The 24,465-nt window shown below is 38.3% G+C and overlaps 1 protein-coding gene across 2 annotated transcripts in view; it reads left to right on the top strand.

Annotated features, from left to right (window-relative positions):
- The window catches only part of Itfg1 (integrin alpha FG-GAP repeat containing 1), a 116,852-nt gene that overhangs the window by 21,493 nt on the left and 70,894 nt on the right, over nucleotides 1-24,465 (top strand). For both annotated transcript variants that reach the window (XM_027406298.2, XM_035442573.1), the window contains exon 6: nucleotides 5,977-6,071. In XM_027406298.2, the coding sequence (XP_027262099.1) occupies nucleotides 5,977-6,071 (95 nt within the window). The remainder of the gene's footprint in view (nucleotides 1-5,976; nucleotides 6,072-24,465) is intronic.

The raw sequence follows: 24,465 nt of genomic DNA, 5'->3' as shown, positions 1-24,465 counted from the left end.
CTTTAGATGTGTCCTAGAGTTTTTATTGTGTTGTGTTTTCATTTTCATTTAATTCAGGAAAATTTATTTCTTCTTTATTCCATTCATCAATCAGTAATGAGTGGTTCAATCCACATGAGTTTGTGTATTTGCTAGAGATTTGTTTGCTGTCAATTTCAAGTGTTATCACAGAGTGGTCAGATAGGATACAGTAAGTTACTTTGGTATTTCTGACTATGTAAAGATTTGTGTTGTGTCCTGGGGTGTGATCTATTTTAGTGGCGTTTCTTTGGTGTTTGGATAGGATACTCTGTTGTTGCTATCTGTTAAGTTCAGTTGATGTAAAAAGTTCAGTTGATGTGTGATGTCATTTAAATTCTGATGTTTTTCTGCTTTCTTTTTCATATTAACTGTCTATTGGAGAAACTGGGGTACTGAAATCGCCTATTATTGGATTGATGTTAATCTCTGTCTTTAATTCCATCAGTACATTTTATGATATTGGTTGCACTGGAGTTTGATACATGTATGCTTGCTTAGGTTAAGAATGTCTTCTGGGTTAACTGTTACCTTGATTAGAATGAAGATTATCCCTTTTCTCTTCCCATTAGTTTAGTTTGAAGTATTTTATTATACTTTGAAGTATATATGATATATACTTGCTTATGATAATGACATATACTTGCTTCCTGGTCTTATTTGATTGAAGTACTTTTTTGTTCATCCTTTTACTCTAAAGCCGTGCCTGTCTTTAAAGCTATGATGTGTTTCTTGTAGATAGCAGATAGGTGGATTTTTTTTTTCTTAATCCATTCAGCTACCCTGTTTCTTTTGATTGAAGAAGTGAGAGCATTAATATTTAAAGTTATTGAAATGTGTGTGCTGATTGGAGCCATTGTGTTGTTGATTTGGGGTGTTCTCCATGTTAATTTTATTTTAGTAATTATGGCTTTGTATTCCTTTCCAGTTTGTTGGCTGTCCTCTTCCTCTCTTCAGCTTCCTATATTTTCTTTAGGTTTGTTTGGTTGAATATAAATTTTGTGGGACTGTTTATATTGTGGAAGGTTTTCCTTTCTCAAACTATGGTTGACAGTTTTGCAGGGTGTATTATTTTAGGCTGACTGTCATAGTCTCTTTAGACTTGAAATGCATTGCTCCAGCCTCTTCTGGCTTTCAGAGTTTCCATTTAGAAATCAACTGTTATTCTAGTTGGTTTTTCTTTGTGTGTGACTTGTGTTTTTTCTCTTGAAACTTTGAATATTCATTCTTTGTTCTATATGTTTACTGTTTTAACTTTGATATGCTGTATTTTCTTATATGTTCTTGTCTATTCGTTGCTCTGTGTTCTTCTTGTATATGTATGGCTGTGTCTTTCCTTTGTTTGGGGATGTTTTCTTTATGACCTTGTGGAAGATCTGGTCTGCACCTTTGTCCTGGCTTTCATTTCACTCATGTGTACCTATAATTCAAAGGTTTCATCTTTCTATGGTTCCCCACATTTCCTGTATGTCCCTTTCCTCTGTTTTTAGCAATATGATTCATATTCCTTGCTTATTTTTGCCTAAATCCTCTATTTTATCTTCAAGTGCTAATATTCTATCTTTAGCTTGATTCAATCTACTTGTAAGGCTCTTATTTGAGTTTCTAGTTGAGCCACTGAGATTTTCAATCCCATCTTCATTTTAGCTTGAATCCCCTTCAGTCTTTCTCTTAATTAAATTCCATTTTCAGATCCTGGACTGTGTTCATCATTTCATCATAAGCCTTATGTTTGTTTGTATTTTCTTGGGCATAACTTGGGCATTTACTTTCCTTAGGTTCTTTCTGTTTAATTTCAATGAGCTCTCTCTTTGTGTCCTCTTTATTCCTTGAACTCTTTGATGAAGTTTATAATTGTTCTTATAACTTCTGTGTCCTGGAGTTTATCTAGGCAATTTTCATTGACAGACATTTCTATGGGACTGGTAATACTGGGTTGATCTTTCTTGTTTTCAGTTTTGTTGGGGTTTTTTGTTTTGTTTTGTTTTTGTATTTTTGTTACAAAATCTGAACGTGTTAGTTCTGTATGTGATACAGACAGAACAGGCTGGGGCAGAAGAGAGGGTGCCCATGTGAGTTAAGCCTAGTTGTCTGATATGTTTAGATAGAATGAAGTCAGGTGGATAGAGAGGACTGGGCTGATGTGAAGGATGTTCTTTCTGGTCCAAGCCTACTGTCTCTAAGTTAGGGCTTCTATTGCTGTGAAGAGACACCATGACCATGGCAACTCTGAAAAAGGAAGACACTTAATTGGGTGGCTTACTTTTCAGAAACTTAGTCCATTGTTATCATGGTGGAACATGGCAACATGAAGGCAGACAAGGTTCTGAAGAAGTAGCTGACAGTTCTACATCTTGACTCATAGGAACTGGTCTGTCTCACTGGGTGTGGCTTAAGCATATATGAGACCTCAAAGCCTGCCTCCACAGTGTCACACCTCCAACACTACCATACCTCCTAATGGTGGCACTTTCTTTTTGGAGGTCATTTTCTTCCAGACCACAATATTGTGCTAGATCTGGCTGGGTGTGAAGGTTGCATGCTGTATGGGAGATCCAATGGATCTGAGGCAGGCAGGGCCGATTCTGGCAGAAGCCTCATGATTGGTGCAGGAAGAGGTGGCCAGACTAAGCTGAGGCAGTGAGTATGGTAACTGGGCTCACTCACGTGCACGTGTGCTAATCCACATTACACTTGCTGTAATGTGCACGTAGATGTTAGAGGACAACTGGTAGGAGTCCATCTTTCCTTTCATCTTGTAGCTCTTGTTATCAGTCCAAAAGCACTAAGTCTCTAATTTTCCATTTAACTTTTGATGTCTTTAATATTATAACCCATGGCTGGCTTATTAAATCATCCTTCATTTTTACTACTGATTTTATATGGTGATGCATTGGACAAACTATTTACAAATATTTCTTAGTGAAACAATATACTTGCCATTTCAATCTGTTGTGTAAAAGAATATAAAAGCTATGTTATTTATAACATAAATCAAATAACACTATGGCATCTTTAACTCTATAATCAACTTTAGTGTGCATAATCATATTTAAAAATGGCTGTGAAATGATTTATATTTTCTTAGGATTTTATTGACAGCCTTACCTCTTGTCTTCCTGTATATATGTCCTTGATATTTTATAACATTGTTTAAAGGAATCTGTTAGAATTGGATAAAGCAGATTTTTATCAACATTTCCATGAAAATATGACATCATTTCTCCATTCCTAAAAAGATATTGCTACTGGAAATAAATAATTTCTCCAAAACCTTGTCTTTATAAAATTAATCCATACAAATAAGGAAAGTTTTAATACATTACTGTTTTTACTCTCCATTTCAAGGGTTATGCTGTAGTCATAAACATCCATCATCTTATCTCCTATAGTCCTACCAGACAGTTTGGAGGGATCAATTGGATCAACCAAGATTTTCTGAGATTTTTCACACTGCTTTGTTTTAGGGTCTGGGTGAATCTAAGTGCATAGTTTAAGGTGCTCTGAAATTCTCCACCTCACTTTCCGTGGTGTCACAATTTTAGTAGTGTATTTGAGGCAGTCATTCAGAAAGATTATCATCATCTTTTCAGAAAAGCATAGTTTTATGGGTTTTGCCCAGGGAAATTTGATAGTACATTTCACCATGAAATTAGTAATTGATTATCCTGAAAAGTGTTGTAGACTAAGCATTGTTGCTTATGCAATTAATATTAGCTAGTGTTTGTGCTGCTGAGGGCAGTAGAGTTGCCAAGAGCCTGGGCTTTGTAGTGACTTCCCAGCCAGCCTGGACAACAGAGTGAGACTGTCCCAAAATAGGAGCCTGTCCTATGACTCCCCAGGTAAGAGCACTTACTACCAACTCTAAAAAATCGTCCATTGCTGTAACCCCAGTACTTGGGAACAGAAACAAGACAATCACAGAAATCTTCAGGCCAGCGTGGTCTTCTGAGTGAATCTGTCTAAAAAGAAAGAAAAGAAGGAAGGAAGGAAGACTATAAAGTTTTATCTGTGGGTTTGAAAGTATAAGGGAGCATTCTGATGGGTTCTGAAAGTCTTTGTCATCATTCTTTGGGATGAAAGGCCACTTTCCTGTTACAATGAACCTACCTTAAAGACTAAACACTCACAGTAGCTAAGAGGGGTTCTTATTTACTGTTTTGTAAATATCATTACGAAATTAATTTTTTCAATTTTCAAAACAACTTTTCACAATATATACATCCCTTTTATTAATGCCATAATAAGTTTTATGTTTAATGAAATGAGAAAATATTTGATTTTTATACTAATTTAATTATTGTACTCAGAAAGCATGACAGTAGGTCTCAGTAGACATGCATTTACTGAAGGACCACTAGGTCTTTTATTATACTTGTTAAATGAATTGTTACATTGAATTGCAAAAAGAAAGGGGGGCAAATATCTGAAGCTCTCTGGATATTCCTTTTTGTGCTCAACCCTATCTCCTATTATCTGCTTTGACCTGAATTTCTTAAATAGTTAGCTTTTGGTGATGAGGTGATCTTTGATAAGTGGGTAGATTAGAAGTCATTTCAAATAGCTGTTGCCATAGGCAACAAAAAGCTACCTTTGCATTAATTACATGTAAATTCATCCTTTGATAAACGCTATTCTTTGAGATAAAAGGTGATGATGTCCACAAATTAGAACAGTTTGACATAATTACTTTTTCTGTGGGGGAAGATAATTGAAATCTACAAAGATCAAGAAGTGTTAGTGAGTAAACTTAATATTGGCTTGGAACTATCCATTTTATTTTCATCTCTACCCTTCCTTCCATTTTAGTCAGCTGTGTGTGACATTAACCTTCAAGAGCAGCTAAACACTTACATGAATCAATAATAAAGTAACAAAGATACAATTTAAATATCAGTGGAGGATATGATCATTTATTTCCCCAGTGAAGAACTACAAGTGGTTGAGAAGCATATGTGAACATGCTTGAGCTCATTAGTCATGAGTGAAACACAAAGCAACCCTTCTGGGATAGTGAGCAAATTTTCAAAGATATGGCAGTATTGAAACACTCCTTCCCTGCTCGTGGGAATACAAGATGGTAAAGCCACCTTGGAAAATAGTTTGCATTGTTCCTCAATAAGTAAACATTATAACCCAGTAATTCACTCCAGTCAAAAACATTCATCCCAGAAAAAAAACTTGTAAATATATATTCTTAGCAAAATAGAAACAACCCACTGTCCATCAACAGATGACTGAGTAAACAAAATGTATAGCCATACAATAGAATATTAAACCTACCATAAAAATGAATGCAGGGCTAGCCAGGCAGTGGTACCAAATGCCTTTACTCCCAGTGCTCAGGAGCAGAGGCAGGAGAATCTCCCAGTTCGAGACCATCTTGGTCTATAGAGTAAGCTCCAGGACAGCCAAGGCTACTTAGAGAAACCCTGTTTGGGGGTGGGGGGATGGGAGGGGCGGGGCGGGGAAGTGACAGAGTTTATTGTTTTGTTTTGCTTTTTGAGACAGAGTCCAACTGAATAGCCCTGACCTTCCTGATACTCACTGTGTAAACAGGCTGGCTTTGAACTCCACCACACCCAGAATAAAAATGCAGTTGTGATACATGGCAGTGTAAATGAACTTGAAAATGTACTGAGAGAGTGCATAGAAAGTGCCAGGGGTTGTTTGTACATTTAGATGAAGTGTCCTGGGTTGGAAAGTATTAAGGTGCCAAATTAGTGGTTGCCAACGGAAGGAAATGGGGAGTGACTAGTGCATCAGAAATTTCTTTTTTAAATGAAAATGTTTTGGACTTTGAGAGAAGCAATGATTTTATACTGTGAACCTATTGGGTTATCTATATTAAAAATGTGGGTTTTATAGTATGTGAAATAATTGATAATAAAATGCTTTAAATGATCATATGCCAATATTTGATTCTTGCCCTAAGAAAATTGTTGTCTTATATTTTAGAAATTTATCTTGGCATCCTGCCTTGAGCACTAAAAGTAAAATGAGGAATCCACATTCGCATGCATTTATTGATCTGACTGAAGATTTTACAGCAGGTAAGTTGCACAGAAATATTTGTTTTCATCTGCCTAAGAATGATGGGATTTTTATCCCCTTAAAAATAATTTCTTAATCCCATTATGCTATGATCAAACCTTTAAAAAGTTACAATGTAAAATAAGTAGCAAAAGGTTAATATACTGTAAATATGAGCAAGTGTTTTGTCTGATAAATACCTTATTTCATACAGCTTTTATTGCATGTTAACGATTCTCCACTGTTTAGGAATTTTTGATAATTTGGATGTGTGTTAATCCCAGCACTCAGGAGGCAGAGGCAGGTGGATCTCCGTAAGTTTGAGACCAGCCTGGTCTATAAGAGCTAGCTCCAGGACAGCCTCCAAAGCCACCGAGAAACCCTGTCTCGAAAAAAGAAAAGGAAAAAAAAAAAAAAAAAACAAATACAAAAACTGCTGTTGACTGTTGAGTATGGGACACTTGCTAGCTGGTCTGTTTTACCACTGGGACACTTCTTTATGCTCGAAAATCCTTTGTTGTGGGAAATTTTAAACATAGAGTACTGTAATATTACACATTTACCCATTACCTAGCTTTAAGAATTATAAATGACAAACACACACACACACACACACACACACACACATATATAGATATATGGATAAATTTTTATCTGTATACTACCTACGTGTCCCTTCACCCCAAAAAACTTTAAAGAAAATCGCAAATTATCATTTCACTTGTGAATACTTCAATCTCTAATTCTAAATGATAAGAATATGAATTTTACAGGGGAGCAGAAAAAATATGTGACAGATAAGGTTTTAGTTGGGGGGCATAGGGGAGGACGGGTAAGGGAACTAGGATTGTCATGTAAAACAATCCTGTTTCTAATTCAAATAAAAAAGTTGGGAAAAAATTAAAAAATAAAAAAATAAACACAAGCCAAAAAAAAGAATATGAATTTTAAAGGTTTATTTGTGTTTATTTAGTGTGTATAATACGTTTGCCTACACATATGTCATAATACCACATGCATGCTAGTACCCAAAGAGGCTAAAAGAGGGCACTGGATCCTGGAGTTCAAATGAAAATGTTTGATAATAATATTTTAATAGTAAGTATGTAGTCATAATTCAAAATATCCCTATACACTCCTAATTCTTAAAAATTTTTTATCCAATCTGGAGCTAAACAGAAAAGGAACGCTACCAGTTTGCAGACATGTATCTGTAGTAGGGTGTTTTTTCCTCTTTTGCAGAGCCCTCCACCCAGCTCCCAAATGAGTCACACATTCTTAATTAAGGAAGTGTGGTAGTCATCATCAAAGCTGTTGTTTTAGTTGGAGTGGCTCTATGTCTTTCACTCCTCTACATAAGTATTAGCTGGAATTGTCTGTTAGTAAAAAGAACTGCTGCCATCATCTCTTTAGTCCTCTGGAGTAAATTGAGACAGGCAAAATAAATGATTAAAGGTGTTTATCCTCTGATCCCATCAATTCTGGGCAGTCAAAGACTCGTAATCCAAATTTTCAATAACATTGTAGATCAGGAAACTAATTGCAAATTATTAAGTCAGGCCTGGTGGCTGCTAACAGTAAATGTCTTTTAAAAATATCATGTAGCCAGGTCTGCTAATGTTTGCTTATAACCCTAGCACTCAGAGCCAGGGCAGGAAGATCACAAATCCCAGGCTAGCCTGGGCTATACAGAGTATCTCAAAAACCAAAAAGAGTGTTTCATGGCTGGCAGAAAAGCACAGCAATTAAAGGCACCTGCAGCCAAGCCTGATGACTTGAGTTAACTCCCTGGGACCCAGATGGAAGAGGAAGAGAACTGACTCCTGGAAATTCCTCTCTGACCTCCCATGATTGCCATGGCACATGCAACAAAATAGGAGCAATAATGTTTATTCAAAAGCAAGTATTCTATGATGAAACACTTATTTTATTTGAGGCAGGAAATAAGATTTCATAGCTATATGCTAGTTGTTTGTTGGCTATGAATCCTAAAAGTATATTTCATTGTTAACATATGATTTGCAATGTTAAGTAAAGTGCAGCACCCAAGTTAAGTATGCTCTGCATCTTACCAATTTAAAATGCAGAAAAAAGATTCTGTTCTGGTAAAAAATTTTTTAATTAATTTTTATTTAAATTAAAACCCATCTTATTTTGCATACCAATCCCAGTTCCTCTTCCTCCTGTCCTCCCATTCCCCCACCAACTCCCCATCCCAACCCCCATCCACTCCTCAGGGAAGGTGGGGTCTCCCATGAGGGATCATCAAAGTCTGTCACATCATTTGGGGTAGGACCTAGGCCCTCCCCCATGTATCTATACTGAGAGAGTATCCCTCCATAGAGAATGGGCTCCCAAAGCTCATTCATGCACTGGGGATAAATGCTGGTTCCACTGCCAGAGGCCCCATAGACTGCCCAGGACCCCCAAATGACACCCACGTTCAGGGGACCTGGGTTGGACCTATGCTGGTTCTCCAGCTGTCAGACTGGGGTCCATGAGCTCCCACTAGCTCAGGTCAGCTGTTTCTGTGGGTTTCCCCAGCATGGTCTTGACCCCTTTACTCATCACTCCTCCCTCTCTACAACTGGATCCCATTAGTTCAGCTCAGTGCTTAACTGTGAATCTCTGTTTCTGCTTCCACCAACTACTGGGTGAAGGCTCTATGGTGGCTTCACCTCTATGGATGACTACTTTAAGGTAGTCATCAGTCTCATTATAGGGGAAGGACATTTAAGGTAGCCTATCCACCATTGCTTAGATTGTTAGTTGGGGTCATCCTTGTGGATCCCTGAAGATTTCCCTAGTGCCAGATATCTCATTAAACCAATAATTGCTCCCTCTATTGAAATATCTCTTTTCTTGCTCTCCCTGTCTGTTCTTCCCTCAACTCAACCTTCCTGATCCCGTCCCCTTCTCCCCTCCTCTTTCTCCTACCTCTCTCCCGCCTCTCCCCATGCTCCCAATTTACTCGGGAGACCTTATCCCTTTCCCCTTCTCAGGGAGGGGGGAGTCCATGTATGTCTCTCTTATGGTCCTCCTTGTTTCCCAGCTTCTCTGGAGTTGTGGATTTGTAGGCTGGTTATCCTTTTTGCTCTATGTCTAATATCCACTTATGAGTGAGTACATACCATGTTTTTCTTTCTGTGTCTGGTTTACCTCACTCAGGATAGTTTCTTCTAGTTCCATCCATTTGCCTGCAGATTTCAAGATTTCATTATTTTTTGTTTGTTTTGTTTTGTTTTGTTTTGTTTTGTTTTTCTGATGAGTAGTACCCCATTGTGTAAATGTACCACATTTCCTTTCTTTCTTTGGTTAAGGAGCATTCCTAGCAGCATTATTTGTAATAGCCAGAACCTGGTAAGTTTTTTGCGGTTCTAACTTGCTTGGTTCTTGCATGTACATTTGGATCAAAAGCAAGGCATTGACAAAACAGCAGTTTTCTAGTGTAGCTTGTCTAGTTTGCTAAATCATAGAAAACCTCCAGGAGAGGTTCTGAGGTATTGTAATGAGAGCCAGTCTTAAACTCACTTTTTTCAAAACTGGAAATCCATTAGTAACTGGTTCACTTGCTGTTACTTTTCTCACAGTCCCTCTCCTTGCTCAAAATTCTTTTGTTAGGAAAGGCTTATATATTAAAGTAGTATTAGATTTCCTTCAATAATAATGATTTTGCATTGAGATGAGTTCTTAAAAATTGTTGGGAATTTTTTTTAAATTGTTGGGAATTTTTATACAAGCAGCCATGTAAATTTCATGATGAAAGAATTCATAGGAATTTTGATTTTTGAATTAACTAATCTGTTGATGGATGTCTTAGTTAATGTTTCTGTTGTTATGAAGAGACACCATAACCATGCAACTCTTATAAAGGAGAACATTTAATTGGTTCAGAGGTTTAGTCCATTATTGTCATAGGAGGAAGCATGACAGAGTACAGGCAGGCATGGTGGTGGAGAGAGGGTCTGAGGGCTCTACACCTGGATCCGAAGGCCGGGAAGTGAATGCCACACTGGGCCTTGTTTGAACATCATCTGAGACCTCACAGCCCACCCCTAGTAACACACCCCTTTTAACAAAACCACACCTACTCCAATAAGGCCACACCTCCACACTTCCTATGGGCCTATGGTAGCCATTTTTATTCAAAACACCACCTTGGGTTTGGGAGTGGCTCAGTGACAGATGCCTTCCCAAATGTGACAGAGCACTGAGTTCAATCTTCAGTGCTGGGGGAAGGGGTGAAAATATTGAAAAAAAGCTGGTTTTGCTGGGTAGCTTTTATATCCACTTGAAACAAGGTAGGGTCATCTGAGAGGAGGGAACCTCAACTGAGAAAATGCTTCCATAAAATGGAGCTGTAGGTAAGCCAGTAAGGCATTTTCTTCATTAGTAATTGGGGATGGCCCAGCCTGTGGTAGGTGGTGACATGCTGGACTGGTGGCCCTGTGTTTATAAGAAAGCAGGCTGAGCAAGTCAGTAAGCAGCACTCCTCCATGGCCTCTGCATCAGCAACTGCTTCCATATTCCTGTCACAAGGTACTGCCCTCACTGCCCTCAGTGATGGGCTGTTACCTAGAAGTGTAAGCAAAATAAAGCCTTTCCTCCACAAGTTGCTTTTGGTCCTGATGTTTTAACCCAGCAATAGAAACCCTAACTAAGGCAATGTTTGTTAATGAGTTATCTTTTGGAAATTAAAATGAATGAGAAAGTGTTAAAACCATAATTGTTAGTGTTGTATTTTAGTCAGAAACCTATTTCTGCCCATGAAGTATTTCAGCAAATATTTACTGGTACCTTTTCCATATAAAATCGTATAAGAGATGCAGTGATGGTACAAAGTACTTTCAGCCATCAAACCTTTTTTAATAGTGGTGGAATGGAATAAATGCATATTTATTACAAAGTATTGTATAATAAAAGGGGATAGTAACCCTTCACAGTGAGTCTGTGAACAGTCTTAAAATGGAAGGATATATAGTCTCGTCTGTAGAACTCTCACTCTATAAAGTATAACATCTTTACAATGAGTATATTCTTGAAAGTTTTCATATATAAACTGAATTTCTATGGTAGAAAAGGCATGAAATATGGGATCTGAATTCTCAATAACCAATAATAGTTTTTTTTAAATACTTTTATTTGTTCATTAAAATATTACCAGAATTTTTTGTTTGTTTGTTTGTTTTTGTTTTTTTGAGGCAGGGTTTCTGTCCTGGCACTCACTCTGGAGACCAGACTGGCCTCGAATTCACAGAGATCCCCCTGCCTCTGCCTCTGCCTTCCGAGTGCTGGAATTAAAGGCATGCGCCACCACCGCCAGGCACCAGAAAATATTTTTAAGACTCTTATCTACTGTATTATTTTAGCATGCTTACCTAACTAATCCTTTTCAGAACAACTGTTTCCAGTGTGGCTATTTATAGACTGTATGTGGCTCTAGTGCCTTGTTTTGTGCACACTTTCTCAAGTTCCTAAATATGAGGTCCTGAAAATGAAATGCATGATAAACAAGTCTGAGCATTTTCAAGTAGGCAGATGCTGCCATGTTGCCTTGCAGCAAAGCTCATTTGAGTTCAAGTTCGCACCTTTGCTATTGCTGTTACCTTTGTTGAATTGTTGCCAATTTGGTAGGTAAAAAATTGATTATTTCATTATGATTTTGACATGTATATCTCAGGTTATCATCATCTTATTATTGAAGTAGAGTTTTCCCTAAGTGAATTAACTATTTCTGTGACTTCCTGTATGAATTGCTGTTTTTCCTTACAGGCTACTCACTTTTAATAATCTTTTATTTAAGGTTCCATTATTCTGTCAACATAAGAAACTTAATTCATAACCACTGACAATTCAGATTCATGTCTACTATAGATTTCTAAGTAGACTCATGAATTCAAATTATTTAAAACACCAATTCATTGTATGTTATAATCTGATCTTATCATTCTGTTCATTTACTTCAATAAGATAAAATAAGATTTCTCAAGAAAATCAAGTCCAGCTTCTAGTCTCGTGGCCTATCCCTCCATGCATAGCAGAACCGGCTATCATTTGCCTGTAGACCCTGTTAGTTATATCAACTTATCCAGCCAAAGAAATGAGCTTGACATCTGCTTAACTCCTGCCTTCCAAACACAAGTGTAATGTCAGAATCTAGGCCCTTGGCTATCATGTGGACCTTTCATTTCTACTGATAATCTTGATTTGGGAGTTTGAATTTACAATAAATGTATTTGAGGCAATGGATGTATATATGCCCATGCAAGCATACATTATCAGTTTGGCCCTATAGCTTGAGAAACAGATTAGTATTGTCATAAGTTACCTCTCCATTTACTCTATATTCAGAAATTTAAACTTGACATTTTAATATGCTAATTTATAGCTCAGATAATTTAAAATGTAACAGCATTTCTGTCCCAGGCATATAGACTCTCTTTATTCCTTCCTTTTACATACGTGACAGTCCCATGCTTCAACCATCATCTACATACTAATAATTCCATGCCTGGATAAGAAACTGAAAAATTTCCAGATTCTGCAGGTTTACAAACCTTATACACATCTGCCTGTGAGCCATCTCTAACTCTGTGTGTATCTGATATACACTACAGACTATTTCTCAAATTCTATCCTTGATCTTTCCTTCTAAATCTGCATGACCTAACATTGCCAGCTCATTAGCAGCAGCTCTGTAGTTCTAGCTTCTGTGACAGAAAATTGAAGTCATGTTAGCTGCCTCTTTCTATAAACCTAATACTAAAACTGTTAGGAAATTCTGCTCATTCAGCTTTTAAAGTCTATGCAACCTGGTCACTTCTTACTGCCTCCACAGTACCCATCCAGGCCCAAGGCTCCATCTTTCTCCTCTTATTTATCCCAGTAACAGGTACTCATTCCTACTTCCTTCTATGGTTGTTTTTCATGAACTACTGCAATCCATTTAAGAGTATAAATCAGGTCATGGCACTGTTCTCAAGATTTTCTAGGGACTTCATATCATTTAAAGAGCTTGAAAAGTTCTCTAAATGTTCATATAAGTTCATATAAATCGTCTCCCAAATCTCTATTGCCTCTCTAATCTTCTGTTTTATTCTTTTCCCACCTCATGGTTAAACTGGCCATATTTGTCCCTAACTTGCTGTCCTCATCCCTCTCCATTTACCCTGCCCTCCTTTCCCCCATGCCCCTGCCTGGACTTGAGATTGAAGTTAGGGCCTCAGGCAAACACTGTCAACTGAGCTGTACCCTGCCCCAACACACACACATGCACACACACACTTGTTGGCACAAGCACTCCATGAGTTGCTCACACTTTCAGTTACTTCTCCAAATGCTCTTTATCTCCCTAGTATTTTATTGAGATTGTCTTAAATTTCAGTGAATCCTGCTGCATTCAGCATCTTCCTTTGAATACTCTCCTTGGCCTGTGTTTTGCATAATTTTTTCTGGAAAATCTTATCACCTACTAGATTGTCAAGTATTTACTGCCTTTGCTTTGTCATTACATACTAGAACATAAACTTGATGAAGACAGAGATTTTTGGTTGTTCTGTTCCGTGTCACTTCTCAGGTGGCTAGAGCAGATCTTAGCACCAAATGAAGACTCAAGAGTATCTGTTGAATGAATGATCATACTTGGGAAGCAGATGGCACCTAAACAGGGCTAACATATTACATTTTATATTTCCAACTGCCCAATCTATTCCTAACAGAGATATCTTTCACCTGCATATTTAACAGGTAACAGAAAATTATTGATAGAATTTCTGCATATTTGCAGAAGTCCAAGCATTGCCCTTTGTTGTTGTTGTTTGGTTTTGGTTGGGTTAAGTTTTGTGTGGTTTTGGTTTGGGGTGTGGTATTGTATGCTGTGTATGGTGTGCTGTGTGGTGTGGTATGGTATTTTGAGATAGGGTCTCACTGTCTCCTGGTCCGGTCTTCATGTTGCAAAGATGTTCCTGCTTTTCTTCCTTCATACTGGATCACAGGTGTGCATCACCATACCAAGTTAGACATTCAGAAAAGGATTTCTCAGAAATATATAAAAAGCATAGAATGGGGGCTGGAGAGATGGCTCAGAGGTTAAGAGCACCGACTGCTCTTCCAGAGGTCCTGAGTTTAGTTCCCGGCAACCACATAGTGGCTCACAACCATCCATTATGAGATCTGGTGCCCTCTTCTGGTGTGCAGATATACATGGAAGCAGAATGTTGTATACATAATAAATAAATAAATTCTAAAAAAAAAAAAAAAAGCATAGAACATTTGGCTATGTTATTCCTACTTAGGCAGATATTAAAAATGATGAAGATCTTTTTGATTATTGTTCTTTTTATACAAATCAAGCCTTTTTGGCCTCATAATATCATGAAGTGACCATCTGATTCACTGTGAAATACATTGTTTGAAATAACTCCAATTCTGTTCTAAATGATAGGTGATCTTTATTAGCAGAGATGGAGAGACCTGTTTACTAACAGCTGCAGTTGTTCCTATTATTATTATTCATGTTCTTTGGTAAAGATGGGACACCAGGGAAACCAAGTTATAGAGAATACTTTATTACAAGTATGTTATGACTTTCCTGATGCCTACAGGTGCTTTTTACTAAACATTTTAGTGAGAAATTCTATAGAGATATTATTCTGTTGTGGCAATGTTTTTTTATTGAAAATATTCTGATTATGGTTTCCCCTCCCCCAACTCCTCCCAAATCTTCCCTGACCCTATACATACATTCTCTCTCTCCTCTCTCTCTCTCTTTCTCTCTCTCTCTCTCTCTCTCTCTCTCTCTCTCTCTCTCTCTTTCATTAGACTACAAACAGGCATCTAAAAATAGTAATAAAATAAGATAAATAAAAGCAAACAGGCCAAGCTGGGCATTGGTGGTACACACCTTTAATCCCAGTGCTCTGGAAGCAGAGGCAGGTGGATGTCTATGAGTTCAAAGCCAGCCTGGTCTACAGAGAGAGTTCCAGGACAGGCTCCAAACTACAGAGAAACACTGTCTCAAAAACACAAACAAACAAACAAACAGACCAGAATAAGATGAAGGAAACAAACTACCAGGAGAAAAAGAGCCAGAAAAAAAAAGCTGAAGGAACACCTCCCCTCTCAGCACTGGGGCCCCATGTGGCTCAGGCACATGCAGGGAAGATACATGCGGTCTCTATGAGTTCATATGTGTGTTTTGAAGGCCTTGTTTCCTTGGTGTCCTTCAGTGCCTCTAGTGCTTAGAATTTTTCTGCCTCCTCTTTTGACTAGTCCCTGAACCTTAAGGGGAGGGATTTGATGGCAACATCCAATTTAGGACTTGAGTGTTCCAAGGTCTCTCACTCTCTGCACTTTGTTCCATTTGGATCCCTGATTTGTTTCCATTTATGGCAGGAAGAAGCTTCTGTGATGATGGCTGAGCAAGGAAAGCATTGATGCATGAATGTAGCAGTCTGCCATTAGGAGTTATTTTACTGCTATATTCCTTAAACAGAACAGTAGTTAGAGTTCCCCAAAGATGGGGCCTAGGCCCTCTGAAGATTCCCCCCATGGAAGGCCTCACCCTCCCTGGGAAGCAGAAAGGGTATGGGATAGGTTGGATGTTAGTGGGTGGGCAGGGGAGGAGGGGAGGGAGAGGGAACTGGGATTGACGTGTAAAACAATCTTGTTTCTAATTTAAATTTTAAAAAATGGAGGAAAAAAAAAAAAAGAAGAAGAAGAAGGTACATGCTACCAGAGGAGAAAGGTAAACATCAACCCAGCTACAAACCCTTTGATCTACTGTGGTAACTTGCCCAACTTCCCCTATTCCACCACAACCCCTACGTGAGCCTACAGATCCAGATGTGGAACTCTTGGCTACTGCTCCAGCACCATGTTGCATGCCACCAGGCTCCCCACTCTGATGATAATAGACTACAACTCTGAAACTGTGAGCAATGCCCCAATTAAATGCTTTCTCTTGTAAGAATTGCCTTGGTCATAGCATCTCTTCACAATAGAACAGTGACTAAGACAAATACACTCAGGACTAAATAATAACAGCTATCATTATTTGGGCATTTAGAAAAGCATGACCCTATTGTAAGCATTTTATGTGCGTTTACTTACTTAATCCTTACATATGGAATACATTTTGTAATTCTTTTGTTCACATTGTAAAGCCAACTAAAGATGTTAAGTATCTTTCCCCATAGGAACACCTTGGCTTTCTACTTGAAATGTTCAGTAACAATATGTCTTTTTAAATATTTATCTATTTATTTAATGTGTCTGTGTGTGAGTGTATGTATGGAAGTGCACCACATGCGTGCCTGGTGCCCAAGGATGTCAGAAGAGGGCTCATAATATTCTCGGACAAATTGGTCAGCCTATGTTTTCAAGCACTTCATCTCATAAAGTGGGAGTGATAGCTGGCTGGTGATTATACACGCCTTTAATTCCAGCACTCAGGAGACAGAGGAAGGCAGACCTATGTGAGTTCCAGGCCAGTGTGTTCTACAAAGGCGAATTCCAAGACAGCTAGGGCTACACAGAGAAACCCTGTCTCAAAAATAAATAAATAAATAAATAAATAAATAAATAAATAAATAAATAAATAAAGTGGGAATGTTAACAGTGTTTACCTTGAAGGATAAAGACCCAAATGAGGAAACATACCTAGTGTTCTACACATTGACAGCTGTATCAGAAGTATATGGGGTGGGTAGAACCAAAAAGTCATGCCATTTTTATTGTTTGTTTCATTAGTAAAAGCATGCATGCTTAGAGAAGTATATGTAGTTGTACTGATAGACTTCATGGCTACTATTGAGTAATAATAAAATATGGGACCTGTTGGACAAAATATAATTACCATACCATAAAGCTAGCTATAAGATACGTGAAATGCACTTTATAATTCATGTATGCTGCATGATATGAAGAGTATATTGTAACGAATAACAGACAGAAAATAATACTCAATTTCTGAATTTTCACTCATGGAAACTATGCTTCTCTTCTTTGAGTATTATTTCTTTCCTTTTTTCTTTTCAAGAGTTTAAGGCATGGTTTGGGACAGATCTTGTCATGTATCTTAGGGTGTCCTTGAATTAATGATCCTCCTGCCTCAGCCGTCTGAGGGCTGATATTTCCAGTGTGGATTGCATACTTGGCTTCCTTCCTTCTGTTGTTGTTTAATGCTGGGATAGACTCAGGGCCTCATGCATCCCAGACAAGAACTCCATCACTGAGCTGTAACCCAATGTGAATTTTTATTATTATTATTATTCTGTTTAAATTTTATTTATTTGTTTGTTTGTTTGTTTGTTTATTTTGTGTGTGTGTGGTGCCTGTGGAAGTCAGAAGAGGTTGTCAGATCCCCTGATTTTGGACTTAGGTGGGTTGAGAGCCATCCAATGTGGGTACTGGGAACTAAACTCAGGTGCTTTGGAAGAGCAGCAAGCATTCTTAACCACTGAGACATTTCTCCAGTGCCCTTATTTTTTATTTTATATTCATGAGTGTTTTTCCTGTGTTTTTATGTTCACCATGTGTATACAGTGCATGAAGAGGCCTGGTGGGGGTGCCAGATCTTCTGGAACTTGAGTAACAGTTGTGAACTTCCATGTAGGTGCTGGGAACTGAACCCCAGAGTTCTCTGCAGGAGCAGCAAGTCCTTTTAACCACTGAGCCATCTGTCCAGCCACTCATTAAGCATTACTAAAGAAGAAAAAATTTTGAATTGTTCTCCGAAATTCTATTTAATAGTTTTAGGATTCTTTAAATTTTTTGTTTGTTGAAGTAGTATTTCATACTAGTTTAAGCTGGCCTTGGACTTGTACCTATCCTACTGCCTCAGCTTTTTAGGTGCTGGGATTATAACAAGAGCCACCACGCCTGGCTAAAATTTATGTAATAATACTCCTTCATTTATATTCTATCTCATTTTTGCTGAATTTATTATCCCGTGGTATCAGTTGATTTACTCATATCTTGGCAGCAGTTCTTTGACTATCTGCATTGTGTCTGAATGTCCCTCACTCTCAAATGTGTACTGCAACAAGAGCTCTTCCTAGGTCCTCAATGATGGAAAACGTTTGCCATTGTGAGTTGTATTGAGCCCAGTCCTTGCATGGAATGTGGATAGATGGGCTTCTCTCTCTGATTAATGTTGACTGAAGCATTATCTGATGAATACACTTTACCTGAGCATAAATAGGAATGTTGAAATTGTGTTCACCAGGGCTCCATTTAGTACACTGGAAGAAGAATGAATGACACTTTGCCATTGTGGTTATCATTCTGAATGGAATGCCTGCAGCAGATCAAATTCTTCTGCTGTCAGAAAGGATCTGATTCATCTGGGGATGTTACTGCCTTTGTGGCCTTATCTGCTGGCTTCATTTGTTTTCAGGGAGTGGAACAGAAAAGGCAATTTAATACTCTCTTCTTAGAAGCAGATTGCCTCAATTATATTTAGGCTTTTATAAATCTCCATCGTTACAGAAAGTAACTGCTAACTGAAGTGAGCCAAGCCAGCTTACGCTGGTGCTGGCTCAGCCTGAGCTGTTCCTGAAGAGGGGTGAGAGAGACTTCACAAGGGCAGTGCCTCAGGCTTCGCTTGTGTGAACATTTCCAGTAGCTAGCAGCACAACTTGTGCTCAATACTTCAGGAGCAGTTGGATATCTCTCACATCAGCTCAGTCCCTTTTCTTCCTTTTCTTTTTCTATCTTGTGCTTCTTGACATATCGTCCCTTGTACTTCTCCATAGGCAGTGGGAGTGAGAGGGGAAATTAGACTTTACCATACTTTTTCTGATTTCAGAATTTGAAAGGGTACATGCATGATAAGTTTAAATTTAAAAAAAAAAAAGGCTTGTGGATTGGGAGAATATTTCCAAAGTATGTCTCTGATAAAAATTTAATATGAAAATTAGAACAAATTTATGTCACTTAAGTGTAATTCAATTATAAATGGTCATATAACATGAAAATACAATGTAAAATAACCAACATGTATAAGGCAAGGCAGTCAGTATGATTAATCATCAAAGACATAGAAAAAAATTTTATGCTGTTGATAGGAATGTAGATTGATATAGCCATTATTTAAAAGCAGCATGGAAATTTATTTTAAAAGTAAAAATAGAATTGCTCCATAACCTAGTCATCTCTTCTCTAGGATGAAGTCACCATGTCAAAAAGATATCTATACTGTTAATTTCATTGTAACATCCTACAACAGGCAGGATACAGAGCTGACTGGAAGTATCCATCAACAAATGAGTAGAGAAAGCTATTGTGAATTGGGGAGTTATATGTATAGAATGAGTATGCACACATATAGTAGAATGTTTTTCAGACCTTAGAAAAGGGAGATCTGGTCATTTGGCATAACACAGATGGGCCTAAAGATATACTAAGCTAAGCAAACCAGATACAGAAAATAATTTTTAATCTTATATGAGAAATAGCTTTAAAGTAAAATATTTAATCTGACAGGGATGTGTGTGTGTGTGTGTGTGTGTGTGTGTGTGTGTGTGTGTGTGTGTGTTTGTTCTAGTTACATTTCTAAAGCTATGATAAACTACTCTGCTAGAAAACAAGTTAGGGGAGGAAGGGTTTATTTGGCTTACAATTGTAGGTTACAGTCTATCATTAAGGAGAAGTCAAGGCATGAACTCAAGCAGCTAGTCACATGACATTCACAGTCAAGAGCAGAGAGACCTGTTGTGCCTGTTTGCTCACTGCTTATACTCAGATAACTTTCTTTGCTCTGACACAGTTAGGGCCCAGCCACGAAATGGTGCTGCCCATATCGTTTTAGCTCGCTTAGCCATCAAGACAATAACCCAAAGACATGCTTATGTAGCAGGCCCATCTAAGTAACCCGTCATTGGAATTCCCTGCCGATGATTCTCAGCTGTGCCAAGTTGACAACTAAAACTAACCAGTACAAAGTGAAAATGTTTTTATGTATACATGCACATACACAGTATGTGGGGGGGGGTAATAAGATTAAAATGTTTACCATAGGCAAGGTAGGAGGGAAGAAATATGGAGGCTCAAGTCATAGGGTAGTTAGCAGTTTTTCAGTAGTTGAATGATTAGCACATGACATGGAGACCACAGACAAAATGAGTACATTATAGATGTTTTGCCACAAAGAAATGGGAAACTAAGGTGGAGGCATCAACATGTTTCACTGTAACCATTTTTCATTATTTATAATTATGCATCTCATAGTATCAAATTGTATTATCAAATATACACAATAGTTATTTTAAAGAGATCTATCTTAAAATCCGAATTTGGGGCCTGATCCCAAATTCTGGGTATACCTGGTCCACTATCTCTTGGAGCCCTACAATTAAGTAAAGGAAATGAGACTTCAATTGAGCATTAAGAAGTAATTACAGTTATGTTTAGAAGTACTTATAAACAGAAAAGATCAGATTATCAACTCTTCAGTTACCTGTAAAGCCTTTCCACTCCGTGGTTTTATAACATTCATTGCTCAAAGATGTGAATGACTCCTTTCAATGTCCTAAAAGAAGCTCTATCTCCTTTCCCAGCATCTATTCTTATTCCTGGCTGTCTTTCAGGTTTTCTCTCTTGTTCTCTTTTAGTATCAAATGCTTCCACTGAACCAGACTCTATTTTTATTGAACACCCTCTAATTTTCTTCATTCTGTCCTTGCTACTTCCTCTGCTTTGAGATCTCTAGTATGGCTTTTTAATATGCCTTTTAAATACCAGTAGCAATCAAAAATGTCTTTATTCACTTCCCAGTATCCCATAGATTGTAGATGAGGCCTGCTGAGAAGCAGTGCTGTACAGGTGAACTGTCAAGCTTCATCTGAGATGCTGTTTGTGTCCAGTTCGTTCCTGCTTTCTCTTTGCTTCTTTGGCTGCTGACTTGTTCCAGTGCCTGATGCAGGGAACCATGCACTTGAGTTCTATAAATTCCCCATCTTACCCTTGCTGGTCCCTGAGCCCTCTTCTTTACCTCTGCTCTGTCTTATCACATGCCCATCAGTGATCACTATTCTCAGCTGCATCCTTTCTGCTTTCTACAGTGTTTCCTTCACAGTTACAGAAAGCACCCTTCTAAGTGTCTCAAGTAGAATATGCCACAGTTCATATTCTGGTCTTAGGAAAACATTCTTAATCCTCAGCACTAGCTGTACAAATTTCCTTGGAAGTCTCTGCCTTCTAGCTATACAACTGTCTTCTGCTTTGATTTCTCACATCTACAAATAACTTCCTACATAGCTATGTAACTGTTGTGTTATTTTAAGTTACTTCAGAATCCATAGAGATGACCCAACCCAGCTTTGTTACCTCCCACCTCAGCTATCTCCGTTCACTCCCTGAGCCTTGTGGTGCTGGAAAACTTAATATATCCCAAATGTCTGTTCAAATGACTGTCTGCTAATGTGCCTTGCTTGCTGTGCTTTTTGAACCTCATTGGGCTCTCTAGTTAACTAATTGGTCTTTCTGCTTTATTTTCACCCTTCCTCCTCCAGTTTTCATTTCTCCTGTCCATTCTAAAAGCGTTCTTACACGTACACTTATCTTACCTGATGTTCCTAGATGCAGACATTCTCATCCTAGAACTATCCCGCCAACTATAGTCCATCCCCAAGAAAACACATTATAATCTCTGTTAGGAAGCCATCCCTCATTATACTTGTAAAGCCCTTTCATTATTCTCTCTTTATTCTCCTTCTAGTCGCTCAACTTTTCCTCCACTTCAGTCACAGTTTGAACTTGAGTCTTCTTTCTCCTCCGATGTATGACAGCCTCCTTTGCCTCCCACCCACTCCTCCCCTACTTCCTTCCACTTTGATGGTGCTAATAACTATACTTACTTTGTTTGGGCATTTAGCAATGCCTGTGCTCTGGGGAGCTACAGAAGCAAATGTGGCCTTTCCCCCCTTTCCCTGCTCCCACACCAAAGTACTTCAGAGAATGAAAAGTGACAATGAAGCCTTTTCTGCTGCTACTAAATAAATGTAAATATTCTTTGGGCAACTGAATTGTCGGTACTGAAACATTAGGCAGTCTCTCTTTACCAAGAGACCGACACATTTAGTAGTACATTTTATTGCATGCTTTTATATTTCTTCAGTCTGCTTTCTGAACACACGTGTGTTCTTCATCTGATATCTGAGATTCATACTATTGACAACACATAAGGTTTTGAAACAGCTTTTTGACATTTCAGAGTTGAATATTTTCATTGATAATTGAACTCCAAAAGAGAAAATTACATGTTAAAATACTATTTGATATCCTTAGATATATAGATAAGAAACTTCCCTCTTTTAGCATATTAAGTAGAATTATGCATTTTACTATTGCAATACAGTGGTTTCCCCCTGTGATTCTCACCAACACCAACACCCTACCCCCCAAGACTGGGTTTCTCTGTGTAGACCTGGCTTTTGTAGAACTTGCTCTGTAGATCAGACTGGTCTTGAAGTCACAGAAATCTGCCTGCCTCTGCCTCTGCCTCTGCCTCCAAAGTTCTGGGAATAAAGGCATCTGTTTCCATGCCCAGCTCTTCTCTGTGATTCTTAATTGTTTCAATCACAATTGACAGGTTTGTGCTAAAGCCTCAAGTTTAACCTTTAAAGTGTTGATTTTCTATGTGTGTATGTGTATTCTTCCACCTTTTTGAACTAGGTTCTCACATGGCTTTAATTAAATTCATTGTTTTGAGACAGTCTCACTAAGTGGCCCATCATTTCTTGATCCTTCTTCCCCAGTCTCCTAACCACTGTGACCACCACACCTGGCTAAATACTTACACATTTGTCACGTGAAAGAGAAAAACAAAGTAGAGAGAATGGATGCAAAGGGTCTGCTGGTGGGGGTGTTTATCACTTAGAAAGTGACACTGAATGAAGACCTAAAGGAGATCAGGGCGTGGGCTGCATGGGTGTCTACTTGGAGGATGTTCTGCAAAAGCTTTAGCAACATCAAAGCACAGCTGAAGGTGTGCCCATAGGAAAAATGCTACCTAGGTGTGTGTGGTAGAGGCAAGGTAAAGTAGCAAGAGAGATCAGAGGTCACCCACCGGCCACACTAGGGACTCAGCTTCACACAGTATAGCAAGGAACACACAGTTTTTGAAATGCAAAAGTCCGCTCTGCTAGTTATTAGCTGTATGATCTATACTCAGATAATTTGTAAGTTTGTTTCCACTAAATTGATTTCCAGTCTAGTAGCAAAGACAGAAATGGGCAATTTCCATAGAGTGTTTAACAGTGCTCTGTACCAAGGACTTACTTGAGTTACTGTACACAATTCAGTCAGAAAATATTCAACAACTTGAACATGGGAGGAAGCTTGTGGGCTAGTTGGCCTGGATTATGCAGCATGGCTTGGTTTTTCTCTTCACGGGGCATGTTTTTCTTCTTTATAAAAAATGCAGGAGCTAATGTATAAGTACTCAGCCAGGTGTGGTTCACAGTGTTCAGGAGACTGGGGAAGGGGCATCATGAATTGATGGCCAATCTGGGCTACAGTGAAACTGTCTCAAAAACAATAATTTTAATTACAAATTTAAGCACTCAGTAAATTGTTCTTGAAAAATGAAAAGATGAGTGAACATTAGTATATGTACATGTTTGTATTGAAACAACTCCAGATTTCCAAATGAGACTGCCACAGTGGACACAAGACAGTCCTATGACCAAATCCTTTAGCAAACTATCAACACACATAAATGCTAATGTTTTCAAAAATATTATACATGGTTTCACATAGCTAAACGTTTTTAATAAATGTGCTGGTGGATGAAGTTGAGAGCATGATCTTAAAGTTTAGTTTAGGGTAAGATATTTCCCTGAGCAACCTGATCTGAGTACTTGGTTCTCTATGATCTTGGCTTTTTACCTTTGCACTTTGGTTCTGTGTACCTACTCTTCCCAAGCTTCATGGTCTGGGAGAAAATTCAAGGGCTCAGTTACCAACAGTCTCTGCAGGGTTCTGGCGTACTTTATTTGAACATCTCTCCAGTTGGGGTGCTCATGTGCATCGTTGATGATACTTTTTAATTCTTTTTTATTTATGTGTCTGTGTGTCCACGTGCATGCATGTCACAGCACACATGTGAAGTCAGAGGACCGCTTTCAGGAATCGGTTCTCTCCTCCTCTTCAGTTCAGGGATCAGGATCAGGTCATCAGACTTTCCAAGCAAGTCTTTCACCTGCAGAGCAGACTCGCCTCTCACTTCATGATACTTCTGACCCTAAGCTTACATTATTTTTTATGTACATGTCTGATCTCTTAGGAACTTGAGTCATCATTAAGTAAGATGTCTTTATACATAGTTATAGTCATTAAGTAATTTAAAATCAAAGGAACATGCTTCAGTGTGAAGGCGAGAGTGTAATGATTTCACTAGACCCAAGATAAATG

Source organism: Cricetulus griseus, chromosome 3 (genome assembly GCF_003668045.3).
Source record: "Cricetulus griseus strain 17A/GY chromosome 3, alternate assembly CriGri-PICRH-1.0, whole genome shotgun sequence".
Lineage (NCBI taxonomy): Eukaryota > Metazoa > Chordata > Mammalia > Rodentia > Cricetidae > Cricetulus > Cricetulus griseus.
This window is presented reverse-complemented; position numbering and strand designations above follow the sequence as displayed.